Source organism: Anas acuta, chromosome 1 (genome assembly GCF_963932015.1).
Source record: "Anas acuta chromosome 1, bAnaAcu1.1, whole genome shotgun sequence".
In the NCBI taxonomy this organism is placed as follows: domain Eukaryota; kingdom Metazoa; phylum Chordata; class Aves; order Anseriformes; family Anatidae; genus Anas; species Anas acuta.
In genome coordinates, this window is record NC_088979.1 from 104,510,197 (window position 1) to 104,535,348 (window position 25,152).

The window sequence follows — 25,152 nt, forward strand, 5'->3', positions numbered from 1 at the left end:
CATCACAATAAGCCTGCAGTTTTCTAAAAACAGAAAATATGACTGGAATATTACAGTTAAGTTGGTATAGTTATGATAATAAACAATGTGTGTAAACCACTGGATAAAATAAAAAAAATAAAGGGGAATATAATTTTGAATGCAAAAGCTGTATCTTATTACCAAAAAGCAAGGCAAGTAAGTATACACATAAATAGCCTTATTTGTAATTCAGTGGAACAGAAGCTGTGAGAGTATATATGCAAAATAGTTTGTATTAAAAGCAACTCTGAGAAGAAAAAATATTTCCTTGTAACAAATATCTATCTTTATTAATGTTGGTCATTCCTTTAAATTAGGGTAGGTGGAAATGTTAAGAAAATTTTGCAAGCAGTAATTTACTGTATTAGAATTTATGAGAGGAGGAAAATCTATAGGTTATATAAATTATATATTTATATATATTCATACATATGGGTGACAAGTTAATTGCACAGTTACTGTGAAATAATGCATGCTATTTTATGGTAATAATGCAGTAAATCTATTGGAAACAATGGAACTGTAATTATATGGTAAGCTGTGTTAACGATACCACTTTAATATCCTGATGATTGTGAATTTAACTTGTGTCAGCATTGTATGTACCATAAAGTGATATACTGCATTTCTTTCCATGGTATAATAATAAAACAACTTAATTATGTATTTTTAAGGTTACAAATAGTTCTAGTGTCCTGGATTGGAAGTTAAATATTAACAGAATAAATATCATAGGGAAAACCTTGGCCTCACTGAATTCAAGAGGAATTTTCAGTGGGGACAGGATGACTTTTGTCACATCTCTCTCACTACATTTGCAATGACACACCTCCGGTCAGGCTGATGTTGTATGTGTCCCAGATCCTCCTGACAGTCCTGTAACATGGGCTGGAGTTCTTCCTGGGGAGAGGGAGTGAGAGTGGCAGTTGACTGATGGCTATAGGAGACAGCGGCTGGAGAAGAAGCAGCTCCTCGAACAGGTGGAGTAGGACCTCGCTCATCTTCCTCCTCTTCCTCTAGTTCATCCTGCTGCAGATACATTCTTGCAGGTGGGACTGGACAAGGAATTTCTTGATCATAGCTGAAATTAATTTTTTAAATGAAAATAAGTACTTATTTTTTCACTGTGTAATTACCATATCTGATGCATACATTAATAGCCCAGAAAAAAAGGGAAGGGGAGGGGAGGGGAGAAAACACATCATTATTATATGTGCTCTTGAACACAGCTTAGCAAGGATGTAATAACTAGGTGTACATCACTTAAGTCATCTCTTTAAATAGCTACTCTACTGTTAGATAATGAGCACTAGAACTGTACTGAAGGAATGTCTCAATGCCAGCTTGTAGGGCAGATTACTGTTCAATTAACAAGCAATTAAAGTAAGAAATTGATAATGTTTTTAACTTTCTTACCTTTCATCCACTGAAAGACTGTAATCTTCACTATTGCTGTGGGGAGGTGGATGTGCTGGAGGGGGTGGAAGAAGATCTGCCCAGTTCATGCCAGCTTGCTTGGGAGCCTTTGGAGTCCGAGCACCCTTCTTGTGCCCTTGACTCCCTGTGAATTATAAACAGTACATATTTTTAATTCTTTTAAATATCTCCTCACCATTATACTTTAAAAAACAAAATAGCCATAGTGCCTTCCATTTTCTCTTGAATTCCCTAAGAATTTACAGTTGTCATTTGTTGGAATAAACTGCCATTCTTCCTTTTTACACCACTTTATAATTGTAGCTTCTCTCTAGAATTATTCCCCTTTTATAAGTAGTTGAATTTTACTAGAAAATTTACATAGAATGTAAAAAGCATACAGAACACAAAACTTGAATTGCAAATAGTCAAAATGTAATAAAAACTTAAATGAATTTTACAATCAGTGTCATTAAGAGTGAGCTTCCTAGTTCTATTAATTACATTATAGATTATCATCTAAAGCAAATGAGCTGTAGACATATTTTCCAAAGTGCTTTTATATTATTTAATTATTGTAACCTAAAATACAATATGATACAGATATGATCTATTAAAGTTCCACTGTTGCATTAAGTCACTGAATATATGTAATTTGTACTTGTCCACTGAAACGTTTTAGGCACAATGAAATTACTAGTTTTAGTCTAAATGGCAGGTGCAGTTGAAAATAATTGCTGGCAGAACTAAAATAACCAAAAAAAAAAAAAAAGGAAGAAGAAAGAAGATCAATGAAGTACAGCTCAAATGTTTTCAGCTACTATTACTGAGAAATTATAGCTTATAATAGCACAATGCAGCTTTAACAATTTGAGTAACTTTGAATAAGGATAATTATTCAGGTGGTCTTGATTTTTAACTTTGGACATGAACTGACTCTACCATTGTTCCTTTGTACACATTTTTATCCTTCTTTGTTACTGTTACTTCACTAACTGCAGATAAAGTACCCGTATTTTTAAGCATATTTTAGAATATTTTTTATTTCTTACTTCAACTGAGACTGGGCTTTATACTATCATAATTAAGCCTAGACACATGATTGTCTACATTGCAGTGAAATTTAGGAAGCTTTTTTTTTTTTTTTAAATTTCTGCTGCCTCAGATTTTCCTTTCTTATGTATAGTAGTTCTGCTTATTATTCTCCCACGTTAGTTGACAGATATCAACGTGTTTTAGTTATGCACAATTATTTTTCTGGTATCTCAGTATGTCACACAAGACCCTAACTATCCCAAGGATACTATCATCTGCATTCTTTTCCCTATGCACCATGATATATGCTAAGTTCAGCACAATTAATTTATTACTCTGGTCACTGTGCTTCATTCCTGCTGGAGTCCTTGGTATAGGACTATAAATTGTTAGTGTTATGAATAACCATAATAGGTGTCATCATGGTGAATACCACCTTCTTATTTTTAATTTGCATGGGCAAAATCTCATACCCCTGAGATATTTCATGCTGAATTTCAGATCTTAACACCACTGAGCAATGGCTCAGCACCACAGCCTCATGTTGTAAACCTGGGAACAGGCAAAAGGCTGGCTCCCACAAGAACACCCTGAACAGCTGGGAGAATCAGGAGCTGTGTTTATCTCACCCCAACCAGTGAGAATTCAGGTCACCCACAGGCACAGCAGGCTCATTTACACATTGACACCTCTGCTGTGCCTCAGTCGTAATAGGTTAAAATGGAATGCAGGTTAGGATTAAGGCAGCTAGGCTACCAAAGGGTAAGCAGAACAGAAAGTGAAAAGGAAAGCCCAAGTCTTTAGAAGATCAATGTATATAAACATAGGCTAAGAATAAGACTTAAAGTAAAGCCCCAGATCAAGTCTATCCATGGTTTGATTTATCTCTGAACATCTCTCACACTTCTACCAAAAATCAAAGCTGGAGGTTAACAGCTTATGCCAATACAAGAAGCAATTAAACCATATTCTATGGTTCCAAAGCACAGAGTACAATTTCGGTGCCCTGGTGAGTGATTTCTAGCACAAAAAGTTAAGTCTCATTTCAAGATTTTTAGAAAGGTCTTTTAGATATTTTGCATAGGAGATGCCTATGACAAACAAAACTTAACTGAATTATCTAGCCTACATTTGAATGATGAACAAGAGTAGTTTTGACATACAGCAATTGAAACCTGTAAAAATAGAATGTGTATGTAAATGCTCTTTTACCCAATAAAATGCATGGGATCAATTTAAAAAAAAAAATAATAATTAAACCAGTTCTATTGGGTATAACTCAGATCTTCTGGTATCTTGAGCCTCTCTATGCATAAGGTTCTGTTGGGTGCATAGACCTAACAAATGGAAAAGGAGTCAGTAAAATATAAAGAGGTTAACACGCAAAATCCTTGTTCCCCCCTCTCCCCTCCTTTGGTGGCAGCTAAAAAGGAATTTACACGTTTCCATGACTTGTCTATCTGGAGACTATAATAATTAATTGACATTTAGATGGCACTAAGGATGCAACATGCAACATTAAGATGGCATGAGGATGCAACAGAAATACAGACATCTATTGAGGCAGTTTTTATAGTTAGCATCTTCGTGCTACATTATTTTCAGTGGTTCTCTCCCCCTCATCCCTTCTGTAAGTCCAGTAACTAGTGCTAACTATGGCTAGAGTGTCAAAGCACCAGAAAAAGGTAAGGTTTGGTAAACATTTTAGATACTCACCAGACGTGCTACTGCCTCTATCCGAGCTGTTGTAGGATCCACCTGTATTCTGGTCATATGACTGGTTGTATGGAATTGTTGGAGCAATGTTGTCATTTACTCGGTAATCTGTAAGTTTAATGGTATAGTTAATGCCACCCTTTAGAAAAAGATCTACTTTTATATACCTGCTTTATAACACAAAGCAGACCTCCTGAAAACAGTGAGGAAAAAAACAAATTGATTTATTTTAAATGAAAATCATCCTATAATCATATTTTATTTTTATCTCGTCTCTGCAAGTTTCAGGAAAATCATGGGTGTGGCTCCACAGCAAAAATGAAGTAAAATAAAATCCTATGCACAGGGTTGTTGCAATGCCTCCACAATGATTAAGTCTCAGCGGATATATACGATCTATGTGGGCATTTTGCATATGAATAGACTGTCACCTTGATTGATTTTCTATGGTCTCTGCTTAATTTACGCAAGCAGAGCAGGCAGTGGACTGTGGTAGCTACTTTTTGTATTTCAAAATACAAAGGTTATAAACCCATAGAGGAGTCAGCCCTGAATTACAAGGGCTGAATGACCTGCTGGAGCAACAATGCAGCTCCCTTGATTTTGGGTTACAGGAAAGGAGGTCTTCGTTCCATGTCTACTGTCTCCAACAAGATTTCTGTTTACATTGGGTCATGCAGGTCCTAGCAAGGCACAGGGCCTTTTTTGCTAATGGCTGTTACAGTAATTTCCTTCTCCAATTCTCCAATTCCAAACCACTTGACGCTTGTGTTACTTTCAAATCTATATTTGGCAACTAGATCTGTAAAACTTTTTCAGAAGTAAAATGCTCATCTGACAAAACAGTACTTTCATGCCAAAAAGTTTTATAATTTCCAGAGAACAGAAAGGAGACGAGTTACTCTTCATATAGCAAATAAAACTGTGTCATAAACAGAACCATTGGACATAAAGTAGTGACAACGAAGCACACAATTTAACTCATCAAAATGGTTATTTCCCATCACAAAAGCTATAGGTATACTTGTCAGCAAGATGGTTTTGACTTAGGAAATGAGAAAACCAAGATCTGAATATTGACTCATAAAACAGCAAAACAAAACAAAAATAAACAAAACTAAGAATCCAGTCCCCATCTGCTGCAGAAATGTTTGTGATAATGTAAGCATGGGAAAAAGAGCAAAATGATAAATTCCACACCAGAGTGTATTCTGTAATAGTTTCTCAGCCTAGTTGAATCCCACAGACCACGATGAAGCCCTACATACCACATATGTTTACACAGAGGATAAACAGTAAATCAACACCCTGAAATATGTATATATGACTGTCAGCAGACAATGCTTTAAGGGGGCCTTTCCACGCTACAATATGCTAGAAAATATGCAGCTGTAATATACACAGTTTGAAAGATGCAGTATCTTCCAGGGCATAAAAACGAAATATGTTTTAATTCCAAAACAGATATGTAATACACAGTTCATGAAAGAAAACATAATTACAAAAAATACAGCTTTCCCCCTATAGTAAGGAGCCACAAAAATTGAATTTTCTTTTGACATGTTTATGGCAAGTGAAGGTGTCACATTTTATATTGCCCTTTGAACTCCTCTGTAAGTAGATAGGTCCAGCAGCGAAATCAACATTCCTGTAATAAAATGTATCTTTTTACTGGATCACTTATCACTATACGACCACTTGAGATATAACAATCCATGCAAAAAGTTCAAAGTTAGAATAGGTCCAGTTCCTAGGGATACTGTTTTGCAAATCAGGTTACTAAAAGAGGTTGCATGGTAGCCTGCAGGACTAGCAAGAAATCACATACCTATTTCTTCAAACTCCCACACATTATATTAAAGAAACATGCCCTCAAGGCCACGAAAGTAGATTCTGATGTTTCACGTTAACACTGAAATCAATTTATTTATAGCTTCTGGATCCACAGACTTCAGTCAGGGTAACAAAGGAATTTAGTTTCCAAAATTGCGTGCAGTAACATTGCCTCTGAATATGTGAATCGAAGGCTTGCTAGGAACAAGTCTAAAATGAATTGGATAGCTCCATTTCTGTCCCCAGTGTACAACACAACACAATTTTACAGAGTTTGATGTGCAAAATTTCATTCGTTTACATGAACATGTAGATTTAATTAGTCTCCATCCACGACTGTGAAGAGTGGGTTGACCTATTTAAAATTTAAGGTAGAGTGTAACGTAACTACCATACATCTGGTTTATGAATAAAATATCTGGCCTCTGTCTTAAGCCATCCCTTAACCAGTATTAAATATAAATTAATCTCAAATCAACAGGAAGTATATTTTTGATATATATTTTTTCTAAATATACAAATTGTTATTTGTTATAATAAATTCAGTATCTGAAGGTTATTGTGGTGCTAATTAACTTTTTGACACTGTTAGCAGTGAATAGCTAAACCTAAAGAGGAAGAAGTCTAAAAGCACCACAGAAGTCTGTAATTGCTGAACCTGAAAACTTTATACTCCCAGCACCAGAATGTCAAAACTCCTCTGATGCCTAAAGAGGAGAAACAAGCTAAAAGCTCTTCACCTTTGTTTAATTTGTTTTGCTCCATAATGTTGTACTGTATGGGTGCAACCTCTTGCTTTTGCTGAACAGAGGGTTTCCAGTGTTTCTCATTCGTATCCCCGCTGCCATTGTTAACATTATTGCTGATATTTGACTGGATGAGTTGAGTGGTGGCATATGGAGTGGGCTGCCCAGGTTGGCTGACAAATCTTCCATCCTTTAGATTTGGACTATTGAAGGTTTTCATCTCATTGATTTTGTTGCTTAGGTCCACGTCACCATATACAGTTGACTCAGGCAACATCAGGTTTGTTTGCTTGTTGTCCAGCTGATTGTTGTAATTTGCTATACAATCGGCTAACCACAGAGGAAAGAAAAAAGAAAAGGTCATTCTGTTCGCTTACACTATACTTTCAATGAAATTCCCTTAATTTTTTTTTTTTTTTTTTAGTGCATAACTACATGTCTCACATCCATGAAACTGAGATATTGTAATTAACTAGTTTATGGAATATCTTTTACCTAATAAGTTACTGTCTATAGTCTTAAATCTCCAGAACAAAAGTAGTGTTCTCTGTTTTGCTTCACTGTAAATTCAGATCTACTGAATTGTATCTACTATGACTTACCTTTTTTTTTTTCTTTTTTCTTTTTCTACATTTGCCATATAAACATTTACATTTTTAGATATTATTCTCAAAGCAGTATAAGTACCTAATAACTGTGATTAAGATAATTTCATTTAAAGAAAAAATCAACCAAAATCTTATAGTGGCAATAACTAAACAAGACAGTCATTTCATGTCAATATAGAATGAACATCATTTAGATTTTTGTAATTGGTGTAAGAAACACAATACAACAGAGTTTTATAAAACAGATTGAGGAATGATTAAACATTAACAGAATTAATTAAAAAGAAACAGTACAATGCAAAAGGTAACTCAGTACCCAGCAGAAAAAACTTTATTTGATCATTGTTTCTTTGTACAATTTTGCATTTCAGATTGAAACAAAAGACAGGAAAACAATTTGGAGTTTTTGCTAATTATTAGTTGCTTTGGATATGGCAAGGTAATATCATAGTAATACCATTGTCCTGTGTGCAAAATATTGACAGCATAGATAGCATGAATTCATTTTTTCTAATAGATATTGTATCATTAGATCAGTACTTGTTACAGTCATACATTAATTAGATGCATACTGTTGTTCAGGCCACTACTGTGTGAACCAATGGGCCTGTCTTTCTGGCTTCCCTATCTTCTGTAACAGTAACAGTAGTTACTGTTACTCCCATGTAACAGTGGTTCCATACAATTTTTTTCTCTCCCTATCTAGTCCACTGGAAGAACACTGAATGGAGTAATGCAGTCTGTGGTTTTAGAAGGCTAAGTGAAACCAGCATACCATGATCATTAAACAATAATTCATTTGCCAGCTGATTAATGCATCAATAATTACATAACAATCACCAGGAATATATTTTTCTTCTTCAAAAAGATATACCATTTATGTTAACGAGTTTGATTAAAAACCTGAAGTACATTACCCATGGAGGCCACAATTCATTTTCTAGATCATAAGAGTAAGTACAGAATACAGGATTTGACCATTATACTAAGTGAACTAACTTCGAAATACAGAGGACATTCAATTTCAAAAAAAATATTCCCTAATACATACATCTTTGTGGAGAAATATTTTCTGAAAAAAAGAGGAATAAAATACTACTAGAGGAAGAAAATCACTGACCCAGTGATTAAGGAACAATATCAGAACATGCCACATCCAACATATTCAATTCACATTTCATGCCCTTAGCTTTTATTTTTGAAGGTTTTACGGTTTGATATATTTTTCTTTCTTATGTGAGGTGTTATTTATTTATTGTTTCACAGTCTTCATTGTCTTGATTTCTACTTCTTAAATGTCTTCATTTCTAATTTTTCTCTCACCTGCTGGGACCATGCTAGTCTTTCCTCCTCTCCAAGGGCATTTTATTCATTATATTGGGCAATTAAATATCTAGTATATTCTTCATTCCTAATATGTCATGCTTTGCTATAATATCCTTGCACAGTCACTTGTAATAAATATTTTTACCTCCTCCCATTTTCAGCTACATCCAATTTTTGTGTAGGGCAATATAATAGATACAATATACACAGCAGATACATTTTTTACACAAACACATTACAACTCCTCACACAAAGTACTTAAACAAAACTGGTTCACCTCTATAATATTTTTATTCTGCTAGATATTTTTATTGTATCTACCTTTAGAACAATGTGCTCCCATTCTGTAAAGTTGGAATATATTACTATAGCACTATGACCATCTTATCTGCCCTCAAACTTACAGTCTGTACTTCAATGAAAAGAATCACTTTGCAACACAACCAAGCTTAACACAAAAGCTAAATCAAGAGAGAATCTGCTGCACCTCATGACAAGATGTTGTATTAGTTTGCAACCCTCAAAAATGTGCAGGCTTCCTTTTCTGGATTTGTTAAGTTTCCATTACTTAAATCTGCTATGTGCGGAGAGGAGAGGAGAGGAGAGGAGAGGAGAGGAGAGGAGAGGAGAGGAGAGGAGAGGAGAGGAGAGGAGAGGAGAGGAGAGGAGAGGAGAGGAGAGGAGAGGAGAGGAGAGGAGAGGAGAGGAGAGGAGAGGAGAGGAGAGGAGAGGAGAGGAGAGGAGAGGAGAGGAGAGGAGAGGAGAGGAGAGGAGAGGAGAGGAGAGGAGAGGAGAGGAGAGGAGAGGAGAGGAGAGGAGAGGAGAGGAGAGGAGAGGAGAGGAGAGGAGAGGAGAGGAGAGGAGAGGAGAGGAGAGGAGAGGAGAATTCAGTGGGAAGGGACCTTCAAAGTCCATCTAGTCCAACCTCCTGATCACTTCAGGGCTAAACAAAAAGCCTATTATGAACAGCATTGTCCAAATGCCTCTTGAACACTGACAGGCATCGGGCATCAACCACCTCACTAGGATGTCTGTTCCAGTGTTTGACCCCTCTGTTTACTGTGAGAGTAAAGAATTTTTTTTGCAGTGTCCAGTCTGAACCTCCCCAGGCCCAGCTTTGTGCCGTTTCCTTGCTTCCTGTCATCGGTTCCCAGGGAGCGAAGACCAGCACCTCCCTCTCTGCCTTCCCTCCTTGAGAAGGTGCAGGGAGTAGTAAGGTCATCTCTTGGCCTCCTCTTCTCCAAACCAGACAAACCACGTGTCCTCGGCCTCTCGTCACAGGACATATCTTCCAGCCCTTTTACCAGACTTGTTTCCCTCCTCTGGATGCTTTCAAAGACCTTAACATCCTTTTTATTTTGTTGAGCCCAGAACTGCATACAATATTCAAGGTGAGGCTGTACCAACACTAAATACAGTGAGAAAGTCACCTTTTGGCCAGCTGGCTGTGTGTGTTTAAAGCACCTCAAAATGTGGTTTGTCCTCTTGGTTGCCAGGGCACACCACTGAGTCATCTCTCCACCAGAAATATTTTTACATAGGTATTTGTGAATATGATATCTTCAGGCAGGGTAAGACACATGTCTCTAATGTTAAAATCTCTCATCTTACCCCGAAGCACCTGGTGCTGGTCACTGTCAGACAGGATACTGCAGGAGATGAATTACCACTATCACATTATGGCTGGTTTCACATCAATTACACTCGATGTAATGCTGTTTTGCACTTATGCAACTTCACTATAGGTAATCATGCTCCCTCTCTGAAATGCTGGGAAATGCTAACAGCAAAAATCAGCTAGAAATCCTGGTAGTTTGTAGGCGATGTGGGAAAGACATTTTCATTCCTCACTGGTAGCATTGGCTGGGTTAAAATAAAAGGTGCATCAAGTCCATTTAAAACAAAATGTGTAACAAATAGCACTTCCAGGTAGATTTCCCCTATTGTCTTCCCGTGGCACTCACAATGTTTTCTTCAAGAATACCCTGAATCTTGTTCAAGCTCCTGGGAACTCCTACTTAACCTAACATTTCACAATTTCTTTCAGATAGTGAAGTTAACTTTATTATCCACACACCCTAAATGGAGAACCGACTATCCATTTTTGTATAGAATGGAATCCCATGAGAGGTTTTTAATGTGGCTAAGTAGAATATCTTCCAAGTACTTTAGTGATGTTTTATTTCTTGCTTTTCATTGTGCCCAAAACAGAAGGAAAATCTCACTGGTATCATTTTTAATACTTTTCCTTCTCCATCTAAGTAACAAAGACGTGCAAAAGAACCTAAAAACAAAGTTATCTGCTGTTTGTCAGATGTTATAACATACAAGTTCAGTGCGACTTCTGGTAATGTGGGACATTGCAGGGGCTCCTTCAGCTTTCAACACAGATTGTTGCAACTGGCTGGGAACCACAAGGGACCAAAAAGGGACAGAAAGCATAATCATGACATAGTGGAATGAAACTACATTAAATCTGAACATATATTGGAAATTAAAAAGAAAAAGAAACCTGTTCTCCAGTATTATAAGCATATACTGTGTAAAGAAGATTCCTAAGCAAGGCAGAAATATATCTAACCTGGTCGACTGTACGTTGTAAGGTTGCTATCACTGTTTCCGTTGCCAGAGGTGCAGCAGTTGATGGAGCAGTCATTGTGGTTGTTCCCTGTGTTAGGCCAAGTATCTGCTAGCCATGGCTGTGTGGCTGGTTCACTGATGTTTAGGAGACCTGGCCTTTAAAAACAAAGCTTGGTCACTTCAAAAATTAAACAAAAGCGTTTTCACATTGCAATTATATCCTTCTCAGAAGGTTAGATATCACTTATTAAAGGGCTTAGACACTGGAATATACAGCTTAATTCAACTGTAGAATGGTTTTCAGTCTCTTATGTACCAGACTAAAATAACCTGCTCCTTGATAAGACATTCTGAAGTGAACAGCCAAGGACAGCATTGGTCCAGGTTGATGAACTGTGCATAACATATTTGTGTGCAACCTTTAATTACCTCAAGAATTTTGTTGACAATTATTGTTATTATTTTTATTTTTTTATTTTTGGGGGGGGGGCAAGGGAGTGGTATTTTTATCTTCTTGTTCTTTCTCTGTCTTTCTTATAGAAAACAAGGTAAAAAAGGGGTCACTGGCAAGTCAAACACAAAGTTCAAACATGGAAGATGGATACACAGAAATACGAGCCAACTTTGCATGTGAATAGTCACAAATTCTTGGTGATTTATGAAGACAGGTACTAACCACCATCAGATACTGCTCTTGTGGATCAAAGGGAACAGCAGATTACAGAAACCTCTGTTACTTGGGATCGTTTGGGTCCCACTAAGCACACTGAGTATGTGATATATCTTTGTTAATGAATACAACACTTGCTTAATCTTTATATAGGTGGAACGGCAGCAACTCCTAAGCAACTTTAAAGTAACTGGGAATACTTGATAACTTTACAAATATCCAGATATCAATACTGCATATCAGTTACATTTGGAATAATATATTCCCACCATCAGAAGAAAAAGACAGCATTGCTTGGTTTCCAAGATGCTGAGTTTTTCTAGGGAGCATGAAAGACACTGATGAATGTTTAGTAGAATCTTTGTTGCCTCTTTAGTTGTTACAATAATGATGCATAACAGCATGTTATGAAGTCCCACACAAGTGACATCTTCTACCAACAATTGCTTTTGATAACTAAGAGTCTTTTTAAAAAATAGAAAATTTTATTCAGTCACATTAAAAAAAAAAAGTAATGCAGACTCTTTCATCACATGATTTAATAAGCAAATTTCCATTGGAAACGGTATAAAAACTAGTCTCTAATATTAGATGTGATGTTCTTCAAAAATAAAATACACTAATCCTCTGAATCTGCAAGTTGAGAATACAAAATGCATGCAGTTTTTTAAGGGAGATATAGTCAATCAATGCTGCAGGCCTAAGACATATTCTTAGAATGACATTTAAAGGTCTATACATATATGTATAGACCTTTTCTGCACTGCACATGTCACCTGACAATTTAACATAGGAGGTGATGAGGCATGACTTACTGCCAGGCTATCACACCAGACAATACACATTCATTAGAAAAGTACATTTTTTAGAATCTGAAATAAATGTACAGCCGTGTCAACATGTGAAGAGCTGGGTTGAAATACTTTGCTTTTTTTTTTTTTTTTTTTTTTTTTACCTATTGCTCTGCTCTTACAATGAGAATATACCTCAAGGCATTTGGAAGAGACAAAGTTTCCAGAATGTGGGCACTTTCAAGGCCTGTGTTCTGGATTTTTGCATAGAAAGTTAAAGGCACTTTGTTTCTAAAATTTACTTTCCATTAAAACAAGTTGTCACGTAAGAAATGTATTGTGATGTATATAAGTAGAGGTAAACAATACTGGGAAAATTTAGGTGGAAGTGTTAGCACAAGGTGTTTGCATTACATCTCTATACCCTGCTGCAAGACCGGAGATGATCTTTTCCAAAGATCTTCTGCCTTTGCGGTGAATTCTTTTAGTCCTTGAATTGCTGCACTGGGCCTGGGTTGGGGTGGGGTATGGTGAGGTGGGGTGGGGAGAGCAAGCAACTGTGTGGGTGCCTGGCTACTGGCTGGAGTCAATCCACCCTAATTACCATTACTTGAGTTCTGGCTGAAAAGGGGATTGCCACAGAAATGGGCGTTTTTTTCAGCATTACAGAAGTGGGGATTATTTTGAAACAGATCACTGGGCATTATAATGCCCATATATAATAATGGGCATAATAACTTTAATAATAATAATAACTCTAATAATAACTTTAACATGCTCGCATATCTGCACTCGGCAAAAAAATGCTAAACCTTTCCAAAACATTACAAATATAATGTAAGGAAGTGGAAGCTTTAAGTTTGAAATTCAGAGTAAAGGTTTTCATATGTAAAGATTAGATTTTTTTAACATTGCAAAAGTATGTTTCATATTCTACTAAACACTGTACAGCATCAGATGCTCTGTAAATACCATATACTCAGATGAACAAAAGAAGCATAGATGTTAGCACTTTAAATCAATTACACTGCTAGATTGTGGCACGGATCCTTAAAAGTAGGGCAGTAAAAAAAGACACTGCTTCTTTAGCAGTACCAAAATGACCGTATACGACGTAGACACTTCTGGGTTCTTATCTGTCCTCTGAGTCTGTGTTGACTGTGCTTTGTCTACCTTGTGCTATGGGATGAGCAAGAAAGCACAGTGGCACAAAGAACACAAAGGATGTTAACTGTATCTTTTTGAACAACCTTGTCAGGGAAAGAGATGGTTTGTCTCTGCTCTCTCATTTTCTCACTATCCTGGGGTGAAGGCAGCAACCCAGTGATTTACAGATTTGTCCATTCGAACATCACATGGTAACTGTTCTAGAGGTTTTCCTCCATGTTTTTATGGCTATGACAATACAGCAGCATACAGTACTGGACAGAGAGATGAGCAATTGCTCATAATGTGCCAGGTACAGTAGCAGCACTGGATTAACTCTGCACAGCATTCAAGCACACTGGTAATGTTTAATTTTATGCCTAATCCTTACCACTACCAAATTTTTGTAAGGTTTTGCATATTAGGAATTGACAAGATGCCACTTGTGAGACAGGAACTAATATAGGAATTTGAACACAGCTGTTCTCTGAGATTTTAATGCTTATTCCAACGTCATGCCAAATCTTTAGCTCAAATGCTTACAAAAGAGCATGCACACAGAAAAAAAAAAAAAAAAAAAAAAAAGTGTGCTAATAGAGTGACAATGTTCCTACCTGCCTTTTTGCTAAAACTGCTATTTTGCCTCCTGAAGAAATCTCCGTCTCTATGTGGGAAAATTAAACTACAGTTTTGTCCATTGCCATTCACTAATAACATAAACCCAGTAAACATATTTCAGTTAAATCTTCAGTCTTGAATTGACTAGGTTCTCAAAGTAAGGGGCTTTAAACTAAGTCTACGTCTCCTTCTTCTTCAGTGAACCATCTCTTGCAAGTAATGCTTTAACTGTTTTGCATTCACAGCAAGACTTTTTCTTAAAAAGTCAGTTTACAAGCTGTTTGTGTCTGCAGCACATTCTTCCAATAAATGTTTTTTTTTTTTTCTTTGTAGCATTTGTGAACCAGCTGTATTTCTTAACCTTCATAAGTGCCACGACTTAATTACTTTTACTCCCTTAATCAGCTGCTAAGTCAGATATTTATTTTGAAGTTAAAGTGCTCCCTCTGCTGCTTATTTTTTGAGGTGCAGTTTTTACAGATAACAAAGCAACTCATATGAAAATACCATGACCTATTCTTTGGAAGTCATCCTAAAAATGCAAACCACATCCTTCTAAGCAGTAAAATATATGGAATAAGTGTATTCATTAATATGATAAATTAAAATGTGTTGTTGTTCTGCCATCACTTATAAGGACAATTATACTCCCAACATCTTTAAATGTAGTTGTACACAATTTACAGCTTTAAAAATAAAGCACATAATTACCTGCCTCCACTGCTTACGGCATCTCCTCCTCTTTGATAGGTTACTGAAAGATTAAAAAAAAAAAAAAAAAAAGAAATAATTTAAAAAGCATACAGACTCCTTAAGTAACAATATTAAATCTGCCTTTGTTTCATTTCATGAAAGACAGTAAGTGTGCGGTGTTTATACATTAATTCTGAGTCTCATTCTGAAAGTTTTTCCTTCAAATGCAAGTTTATACATAATACTTGTGATGCTTGATAACTGCTACTTTTAGCTTCATCAAAGTTTCATATTCCAGTTATGTTCAGAAAAACACAAACAAATACATGTATCATTTATGGCAGGAAGCCATACATCAGGTTGAACTTATTCTTAACATAACTCTGCTGACTTCAGTGGAGTTACTCTGTGGAAGAATTTAGGTCATATATTTATTTCATGAATGACTAGATGTTAAAACTTTGCTCTACCTTATTATTTTGGTAAGATTAAAGAGGTAGCATGATTTTATAACAGACTTTAGTTCCAACGTAAACAATGGCTCATTACAGCTGGACCTCCTACAAAAACATGCTTTTTTCTGAACGTTACTGCACTTTACTCATGGAACAAACATACTCTAAAAATCCACAGAAGCTTTGTATTTTATAACACTTTACAATCGCATTTAATAATGATACTTGGTTTTTAAATCTAAAACCTTAGAAGTATAAATCTTGGTAAAAAGTGACTGGCAGAAAGAATATTTCCTAAATTAGTAGGAGCAGTTTTGCTAGCATTTCATAAGCATCATACATTAACTAAGTGCACAACCACATGCTTTATATGTTGGCATGGATTGTGTATCCTTCACAATGAGGTATCATGGTTAAAAAAGTTATGTTACAGGATGTATACATCCAACAAGAAACAGTGGTATATATTTTTGGGGTTTGCATTGGGCTAGGCAAAGGGTTAAGGAGACTGCCTCCCTGCAAATGCTTATGGATTCTACACTTTCCATCTAGGAATATCTTTAAAAAAAAAAAAAAAAAAAAAGAAGCAGTCGAATTCTGCTCTTTAGAAGAACTCCAAACTGTGAGTCTGCAAGAGAGAGATAAATGCTGGCAGTGATTACAGTAACAGGATTAAAATGTAGAATTCCTTGCTACAGGTAAAAGTCTTTTACTGTAGGTAATGCTAAAGAAGAGGATATGGTACCATTTAAAGTCAGTGGAACTCACGACTGGGATTGTGGATTGAAAAAGGATTTTTTCCTTTAAACATTTTACATACTTTGTGTTTTTCCAATTTCTTCTTTAAAAATCTCAGTGATATTTATTTTGCAGCTCTGACATATCTTATGGAGCTGTGATATTTTCCTTTAATGTTAAGAATCCAACTGAAAAAATGTATATTAGCTAACCTACCAACCTCTGCAGAATTTCAGTAGCATGCTACAATTGTGATTGCAGTAGAAGCTCTCTGTTAAGCCAATTAAAGTAACAGCAAAATAATAATTTGCATTAGTCTCTACCGTGGATCTCAAAGGACTTCAGAAACATTAAGGGCCACTCTGACTCATGCTGAACAGTAAGCAACTCCACTGAACATAATAGGATGACTTTTGAAACAAGACACTATTCAGTGTGATTAAAAGCATGTGGATAAGAATCTAACCCATTACCACTAGGTCTGCATGGATCAATGCAGATATACATGAGATTGTTTCAGCTGCAGTCACACCTGGAAGGATGTAACACAGCTGCTGTCCACAGGCCAAATTAGTATGGTGATATTGAGCTATTATTTTGAGCTAAGTATTTCGAGCTGATTTTGTGCAGAGGAATAGTTAGGTGGCTTTTAACCTGCCTGGGTATTATATGATTTGCAAATCTCATAGACAATAAGGCATTTAGAACAGAGGAGGAAGATACGACCTGTCTATTCACTCTGCTTGTAGCTAAAAGGAATATATGCAGTACAACGGTGGATAGTGAATGTGTTGAATAGTATTCATTGTTGAGGAAAAGCTTCTGAACTCCCAGACTATGGGACTGACTGAAGGTCCAACCTACAGAACAGAAAGGCTCTCACTGAAAGTTTTGGTGGGCTATGGCTTGGTATGTGTCATGGAAATAGTTTGCACATTTCTAAGCATAAGGAAAAAGAAGATGATTTTAAACCCACCCTGAATTTGAAATGCAGCTTTATGTAGAACAAGTTGACTGCTTAAGAGTTTCATAGCACAAATACAGCTTAAGGCAGCAAGCAAAGAAATCTAACTGATAACACACTTTGATTTCCTGTATCTGCCAAAGCAGAGAACTCCTAGGACACTGGTTTAATGCAGTTTCAGAGGGAAGACAACAAGCAAATGTTTCGCCAACTGTAGTCCCATCGGTTCCCTTACAAGTCAGCATCTGGGCTCTGCTAAGTCATTCCTCCTTCATCAGAAGTGCCTTTGAATCACTAGATGCAGAAGGCCACACTACTTGAGTGTAATACAAGAAGAGAGCCCAGGTTGAACTAACTGACAGGAGCATGCTACAAAATGGTATGCTTGCATCACATGACAAAATGGTACATACAAATGGGAAAAAAAGTGTCAGCTACAAAGCAAGTATACTCTACTTAGAGAAAAAAATAATGATACCCGTCATTAATGAAATTGTTTTAAACACTTCCGAACAGATGGGCTGGTTACGTCAGAAAAAGAGAAACAGTACCACAAACGCATGCTAAAGTAACAAAGAAGGGGGGAAAAGTGCAAATATATACCTGTTGGTGTGAAGGTAAAAGACGGGACTGAAAAATCAAAACAAAATACAAACTGGTTATTAAGCTGAAGAGAGAAAGGGAAACATACCACATTAGTATAAATCTAGCAGACAGCTGAACATAAAACAAATGCAAATATCTAACCCGGTAGTTCAGTCACATTAATATAGAAATAAAATTAAATTTGTGATTCAGAAAGAAGCTCGTCTCCACAGATACCATTCTGAAAAGAAGTTTGATACTTCACTGTGCTCCTGAGGGGAACAACTAGTTCAACCTTTCAGTATTCCTCAATTTGATATCTTAAGGTTTTCTGCAATCCTAGTACAAACAAAAACCCTACACTGTTAATCATTTTAGAACGCAAAATGACAAATTCCTTAACAAAGCCTTATCAAGGTCCTGTTGAATCTTATCTGCAGCTCGCTAAGTAAATGTCCATTATGCTGAACTAACAGGCACACTTCTAAATATTCAGTAAGAAAATAATTATCATATAAAGGAACAAAGACAACTGCTATTTTACTGTATATGATTTAAGAAGGGTACCAACTCTCACTGTAAAAAAAGGCACTAAAACTTACTGCAGCAACTCATTTTTGTTTTCAGAGAAGAGACTGCTAAACAGATATGATCTTCCTTAAGTAATCATAAAAAAGAGGTAAAAAATATCACTAGATGTAACACCTTTCTACCTTTCAATCCATGGCTTTAAGAATGAAAGGTTAACAAAGGAACAATGACATTGCTTGACAATCTTCATTTTTGTAGCCACCATAAATCCACTTTAGATCAATAAGGTCTGTAATCCAAATACAGAGTGCTAGCATCTGCTCTTCCTATTAGCACATGCTCCCTCTCCTGTCGAGAAGACAGTATAGTTTTTCTACCACTGATGGGCAGAAAAAGGTTAATATTGCCCCTTTTGCTCTACTGAAACCAAAAAGAAAATTTAAGAGAAACAATAAAATATTCACTAAAAGAAACCCTCAGATGGATTGGCAAACCTGTCACAGAAAGAAAATGTTCTGGCTAAGAAAACAACCATTACTGCAATTTTTGCAATAATTCTAAGGTTTTGGGGTGGGGGCTCTAGAGTGTCTTGTTACAATTTAGAAAATGCTGTAGTTTCCCCCCACTCTTTCCAAGCCAATTTATTTTCCAGGAATATGACAAAAAGCAAAAATGCTCTGAGCATTTTGCCCATTTCAAGCTTCATTTATAGTACAGCTCTTTATTGTGGGAATTCCATTGTGTTTTCTTTGAGCTAGGCCTTTTCACACAGTCAAATTTAATTTAGCTACATTCAAAAATATAGAACCATAGTAACAAGCTTTCATTAAAATAGAAGGTGCACTTAAACCAGAGCTATTCAAAAGAGAATCAAGTGTCTCAAAATTAATTTGCAGTCGCAAGGACATGAAAAAAAAAAGTTAAAATACTGACTCATTACTTGCCTGTGAGCTAAGTACTAATACTAGTTTAGTTTTTAAAGAATTGAGGAACAAAAGAACAGAGGTTCACCTAAATGAAATCTTTACAGCTATCACACAAAGGAACAACTTAATTCTCAGAGCTTCTATTAATAAACTCTTCTGAGTGTTTAAGAGTACTATTACAATGTGTGTGTGGGAGCAGTGAAGTTTTTCAACAGATGTCAGGCCTGAAGCTAAACATAAAAATAAATAAATAAATGCAAGGACTGAAGAAAGTTTGCACTTGAAGTGATGACTTGATGCACTGCAGAGTGGCAAACTTCGCAATTTGTATTTCATTAAGAATCCTTCCCCTCTTCCTCCCCCCCTTGAGGAATACTTGATAATGGAGATGCACACCCTACTTTTCTGTATGTTTTTATAAAAATCCCTACCAAATTACACAAAAGATACTTTTTACAGATATTGAAAAACACAGCTGTTTCGAACAATGGCCAATGTCATTAAAGTAACCATCTTTAAGGACAAATTGTATGCCTTTTGCTTAATCATAGGTACTGCTTGAAAGCATAGTGATGTTAGTTTGATAGAACTGTAGAAAGGCAGTATGGCAGCATGCTATTAGTAAAACAAAACAAAGCAGGCCGATGCAGCAGTATGTCGAGATTTGTCTTATCTAAGAAATCCTAGAAGAATGAAATTGAATGTGGTATTTGTCCCTGATCTCTGTGGTTATAGCTCCACTAAGAGTCTAGAGCTATAGAGCTAGGGTCTACCTACAGCTTTGATACTTTAATAGCACGGAAGACAACTGAACCCTGAAGTACTCCGAAACAATTTCTAGGTTTCCATTCACTCAGTTACTATTTTTAACACTGCCTCTTTTTCACGCCAACACACTACTACTGTTTAAAAACATTTGTGGTATATTTGTGGTATATTTGCGAATATATATATATATTCACAATTATATATACGAATACATGTATATCTGTCTCACCCATCGTACATTCAGTATAGAAGTGACTAAAGAATGCAGTTTCATCATGACACCTTTCAGCATGTTATAAGGTGCACCTTTTAAGCTTAGGTCTATCTCTTGACTATCAAATATCAAAACAAAATCTCTCTTTAAAAGCAGGATCTTCCATTTTCTGATTCATTCCAGAATTTATGGTTTTCACTCCATGAGTGCCTACAAGGTATTACTTTGAGATGTAATGAAGCACAACTTACTGAATTCAGCTTTAACTTCAGGACTTAAAGACTTAAACCTTAATGATTACTGTATCAGGAGAAATCACGTTTTTATTCTAGAAGATCTTCCAAGTAGAGATTCTAGTTTTGTTTGTCATGGAGTATAGTGTAAAGCACTGCTTGTCCACTGACAATCTGATATAAAAGGTATCGATAACACAAAAAATGAAGAGTGCTTTAAAGCTAGTCCCACTGCTGTCATTGTAACTGAATGCAGATGCAAGATTTGATAGTCCCAGAATTCAGTCCCAGAGAAGGGCCTCACAACAGCATTTATGAAAGGATTTTGTAAAGTATTATTGACGGTTGTGCTTTCACAAACAGCTCCTTCACCACATTACCCAGGAATATAAAGAAATTCAAGAACACGCACCCAAAGCATCACTGTAATTGACACCACTGTTAGTATTCTTAGCAGTAAGCAAAAGACTGAATGAGAGGGACAATGAACAATCATCCAGTTGCTTCCTTTCCAGATGGTATATGTGCCAGGCAGTAAGAACACATTGGAAGCTCCCAGACTTAAATTCATCTTGTACATTCCTCAGTTGTATGAATATCTTTATGAAAAGCCAATCTAGGTGCTAAACACTCATACTTTAAAGCCAGGTTAACACATTATGTAAATACTAGAGCTTTCTACACCAGCTGCTGATCCAAACTTTCTGAAAATATTGAAACAATTTGATAAGTCCTGCATCAAATCTTATAAGAGCAAGAAACTGATGATACAGTAAATAGCCAGTAAAGAGGTATTCAACAGATAGGGGATTGAAACAGAATATGGCACCTTTTCTGATACCAGCATAAGTACTAGTGAGTCCACTTCGCTTCTTCCTGTGGCGATATAACCAGATGCTGAAGACCATGAGGATAATCCAACAGGCTGCACCAATTCCAGCAATAAAGGCAGGCTGTTTTACAACATCAGAAATCTGCTGGGCTAAACTGACTTGATCTTCTGAAGACACAGGGTTTCCATGAGAATCTGGGGAAAAAAAAAAAAAAAAAAAAAAAGGACACCCCAAATCTCCAGTTAATCTGAATGAACAAGTGTAGAAGGCAGCATTAAAAGAACAAACAGAACTGTAGTCCTGTTCTTCAAGGCAATATGTTTAAGATTGCTTTTGAAAATCTCTTTTTATAGGACTAGGTAGAAATAGTTCAATTTTCTTATAAGACAGGTATCTCCAAATCTACTGGGTTTCATTTGTAGTGACTGCTAAAATCAGATCACTAGATTATTTTATTTTTAATTTTAGCAAAGCAACATCAATTTGGGAAAAACATTCAGAAAGCCAGCAAAAAACAGAAAGTAGACAAAACCTCATATATGAAACATGCTTAATGTGTTCTTAGGGCTCTGTGAATGTGCAGAACTCAGGTACACATATGTACACTCTCATAACTGAAAATCATAGAACAATTACAAATTCAAAGTTCATTCACGTGAGGTTGATGTTGAGTGATACATTTTAATTTAGCAGTTCCTGACAGATGACTTAAATATCATAATACAGTCTAACATACTCTTTGCAGTCTCCCATTTTGACCTCAGTTTAAAAAAGACTATTTAAGAGTACATAAAGAAGTAAAAGTATAAAATAACCAAATTCTGCCCACTTGACATGGATGACAAAGCTCAAGAAGGACTAAAAAGGAGTTCTAAATTGGAAAAAAAAAAAAAAGTCAAACAGTCTCATTATTATTGGACATGCAGCCCTCCTCAAATACTGTTTATCTTTAAAAATACCAAATCAAACTGAAGAACAGGTATTTTTCTACACATTTTAAACTTTTTTTTTTTTTCTCCTATAGAGAAAGCACCAACAATAATCAGTCTTTTGTTCTCTTTCTGTACTGTACTTTTGCAAGAACCTTCTAGGAACAGTAATAAAAATATTCAGTTAGTGAACAATGCTTTCTAACTAAAATGAAGCAACTCACAGACAAAATACTGTCTTCCTGATTTTTTACCACTACAGTGAGTGGTTACTGGAAATTTCATTACTGCACAGGGTGAGAGCAAGAATTTGAAACCTTTACTCAGAGCAGATATTGCTTTACACATTCCACAGCTTAGTCTTTGAAATACCCATTTTTATTCATGTGTAAATCCAAGTTTATTTATTTATTTATTTTTAATACTATGGCTAGTGACAACGTATTCTCAAAGAGATCAGTGTTTTAAGGTGAAAGGTGCCGTTATCAATACTATTAATATAAACTATGAATGAAATTAAGACACAGTCACATAAAAAACAACACTTTTTCCTAAAGGACTAACCAGTGAATAGATTATTTTGGTAGATTTTGTATCTTGCTGAAATAAACCTAAACAAAATATAAGAAACAGCAATACAAAAAGGGTACAAAATAACAGTAAACCATAAAAAAAAACAAACCTCCTCTGGAAAATGATACCTTTACAAATGGGAAATGGTTAAATTAATAACAACTTTTTTTCAGTGAAGAATTCCAGATTTCAGTTTTTCTGACATACTTATTTGGCCACGGAATCACTGCTGCCTTTGACTGTTACCTTATTGGAAAATTTATTTCATATTTCAGGTCCCTGTATCTTCTGTGATCCTAAATGCACTGCCTAGCCTGAAAGTTCAGCAAGCAGACTCATTCTTTTGTACTAATACACTCTTTGTGTCTGCTGGGTTTATAGATTTCATGCCTATTTGCGCAAGGTTAAGATGGGTTGCTTCAGATTTTATGGAGACAGCCAAGTGAAGTTCCACACAAGTGGCCAGATGGGCTTAAATGTATAAAGTATACTGTGACTAATGAATTAAAACTGTCACTTTGCTTCTCATCTTTTGTGTCTTTGCAGCTGAGGCCATATTATGATATGAAATCTTGCATCATCAGTCTGTTTTCAAAATGAGTAACTCTACTGTTTCTATATTTTTAAACAGATATACTACCTCACATTTCTTAATAGAATAGAAAAAAGATTTGCAGACTGTGGAAATCTATTCAGGACTGTGGTCCTGAATAGATTCAGAAGATCGATGAATGCTTTTCTCTAATCCTTTAAAATATATATATATATTAAATAAAAAATAATAAAATAAAAAAATGTAAATTTAAAAGCCAAATGAGAATGTTTTTAAAATATGTCAATAATACAACCATAAAGGACAGTATTTTTATATACATCAAATACCAAAGAATCTCTTTGAACACCTATTGTTCTAATTTTTAATTACGATTCAACTCATGGTATTACTTTGTTAGCCAGTGCAAGCATAAGAACAGCGTAACAATGTATTTGCTTTTAAGAGGCTTACGCTACACTGTATATAGGTGGATTGTTAAGTGTCATTACACTGAATTAACTGGTATGTATTTACATATATGGTGACAAGAAAAATGAATATGTGTACATGTATATTCATATATACAGAATGGTAAAAAAGAACTTGTAAGGGCTTCAAAAAGGTCACATTTGACCCATGTCCTTCTCATGTTCTAAAGATAGAAAGCAAGCTAGATATATAGCAAGAGGAGCAAATCTAGTTAATCCCTCATTACTGAAGAATTCCATATACAATATGTAGGAAGCCTTTCTTTGAGAAGGGCATCTTCAACTCTTCGTAATAGCCCCATGAGATCAGTCAGGAAAAAAGCTCTTGAACGAAAAGAGTACTGTTTCTTCATCCCAGGAAACTTCTGGAAACTTTGCCTGAGATATAAACGGTTCTTAATCAACATTCCTGTTCCTGCTTGCACTCCTCAGGGAAACATGCCAAAATAATAAGTGAACATAAACATTGTAAGGCAAAGTGCATCCTACTGCCAGAGCAGCAGCCACAGCTTATAATGTACTTGAAAATGCCTCAGAGTTGTTGGAGCAGGCTGATCTCACAACTCCCTGAAACCAGCATATTATTACACTGACTCATCCCCTTGTCTTCTACCCTGAGATAAGAACCTTCTTTTTTATTACAGAGCATATTGCTATGGCTATTGCTCACCAACTAACTACCTGATCTGACTGTGTTGAAGCTCCACATTTTAAACTTCAATGAAATCTTGTTACAATTTCATGTGGGGAAGAAGTGGGACCTCTAACTCTCTATGGAACTCTTTAATGTAAATAATATAAAAATCAATGTTTAAAGTGTTAAATGTTACACAAATGATTAATATAGAATTAAGATTTGAACGCCAAAGATTTAGAAAGGCAGGAAATTCCAGGTTCACAGGTGTGTAATCAACTCCATCTTTGCCCTGTCTGTATACAACCAGTATGGTACTTTCCAATATATCTGTCTCATTTAGTATACAGAATGTACAATCAGGAAATAGGAATATATATTTATATATTTGTGGACATTGATAATTTTGGCAACTAAAAACAAGGAAAACACCTGGAATCTGTAACACAATGTCTGATGTTTCCTCAAATACATGTGCATGTTGCAATATGAAAATTTGGTAAAATACTACAAGGCTAAGAATACACTGCTTTGTAGTTATGCACAT

At 35.8% G+C, this 25,152-nt stretch overlaps 1 protein-coding gene across 5 annotated transcripts in view; it reads right to left on the bottom strand.

Moving 5' to 3' along the window:
* ROBO1 (roundabout guidance receptor 1) overlaps positions 1 to 25,152 on the bottom strand; it is a 541,331-nt gene that overhangs the window by 17,622 nt on the left and 498,557 nt on the right. For all 5 annotated transcript variants that reach the window (XM_068691128.1, XM_068691142.1, XM_068691134.1 and 2 more), the window contains 8 exons: positions 21,443 to 21,640; positions 17,960 to 17,986; positions 15,218 to 15,260; positions 11,283 to 11,437; positions 6,762 to 7,097; positions 4,189 to 4,296; positions 1,438 to 1,582; positions 851 to 1,102 (listed from right to left, as the gene is read on the bottom strand). In XM_068691128.1, the coding sequence (XP_068547229.1) occupies positions 851 to 1,102; positions 1,438 to 1,582; positions 4,189 to 4,296; positions 6,762 to 7,097; positions 11,283 to 11,437; positions 15,218 to 15,260; positions 17,960 to 17,986; positions 21,443 to 21,640 (1,264 nt within the window). The remainder of the gene's footprint in view (positions 1 to 850; positions 1,103 to 1,437; positions 1,583 to 4,188; positions 4,297 to 6,761; positions 7,098 to 11,282; positions 11,438 to 15,217; positions 15,261 to 17,959; positions 17,987 to 21,442; positions 21,641 to 25,152) is intronic.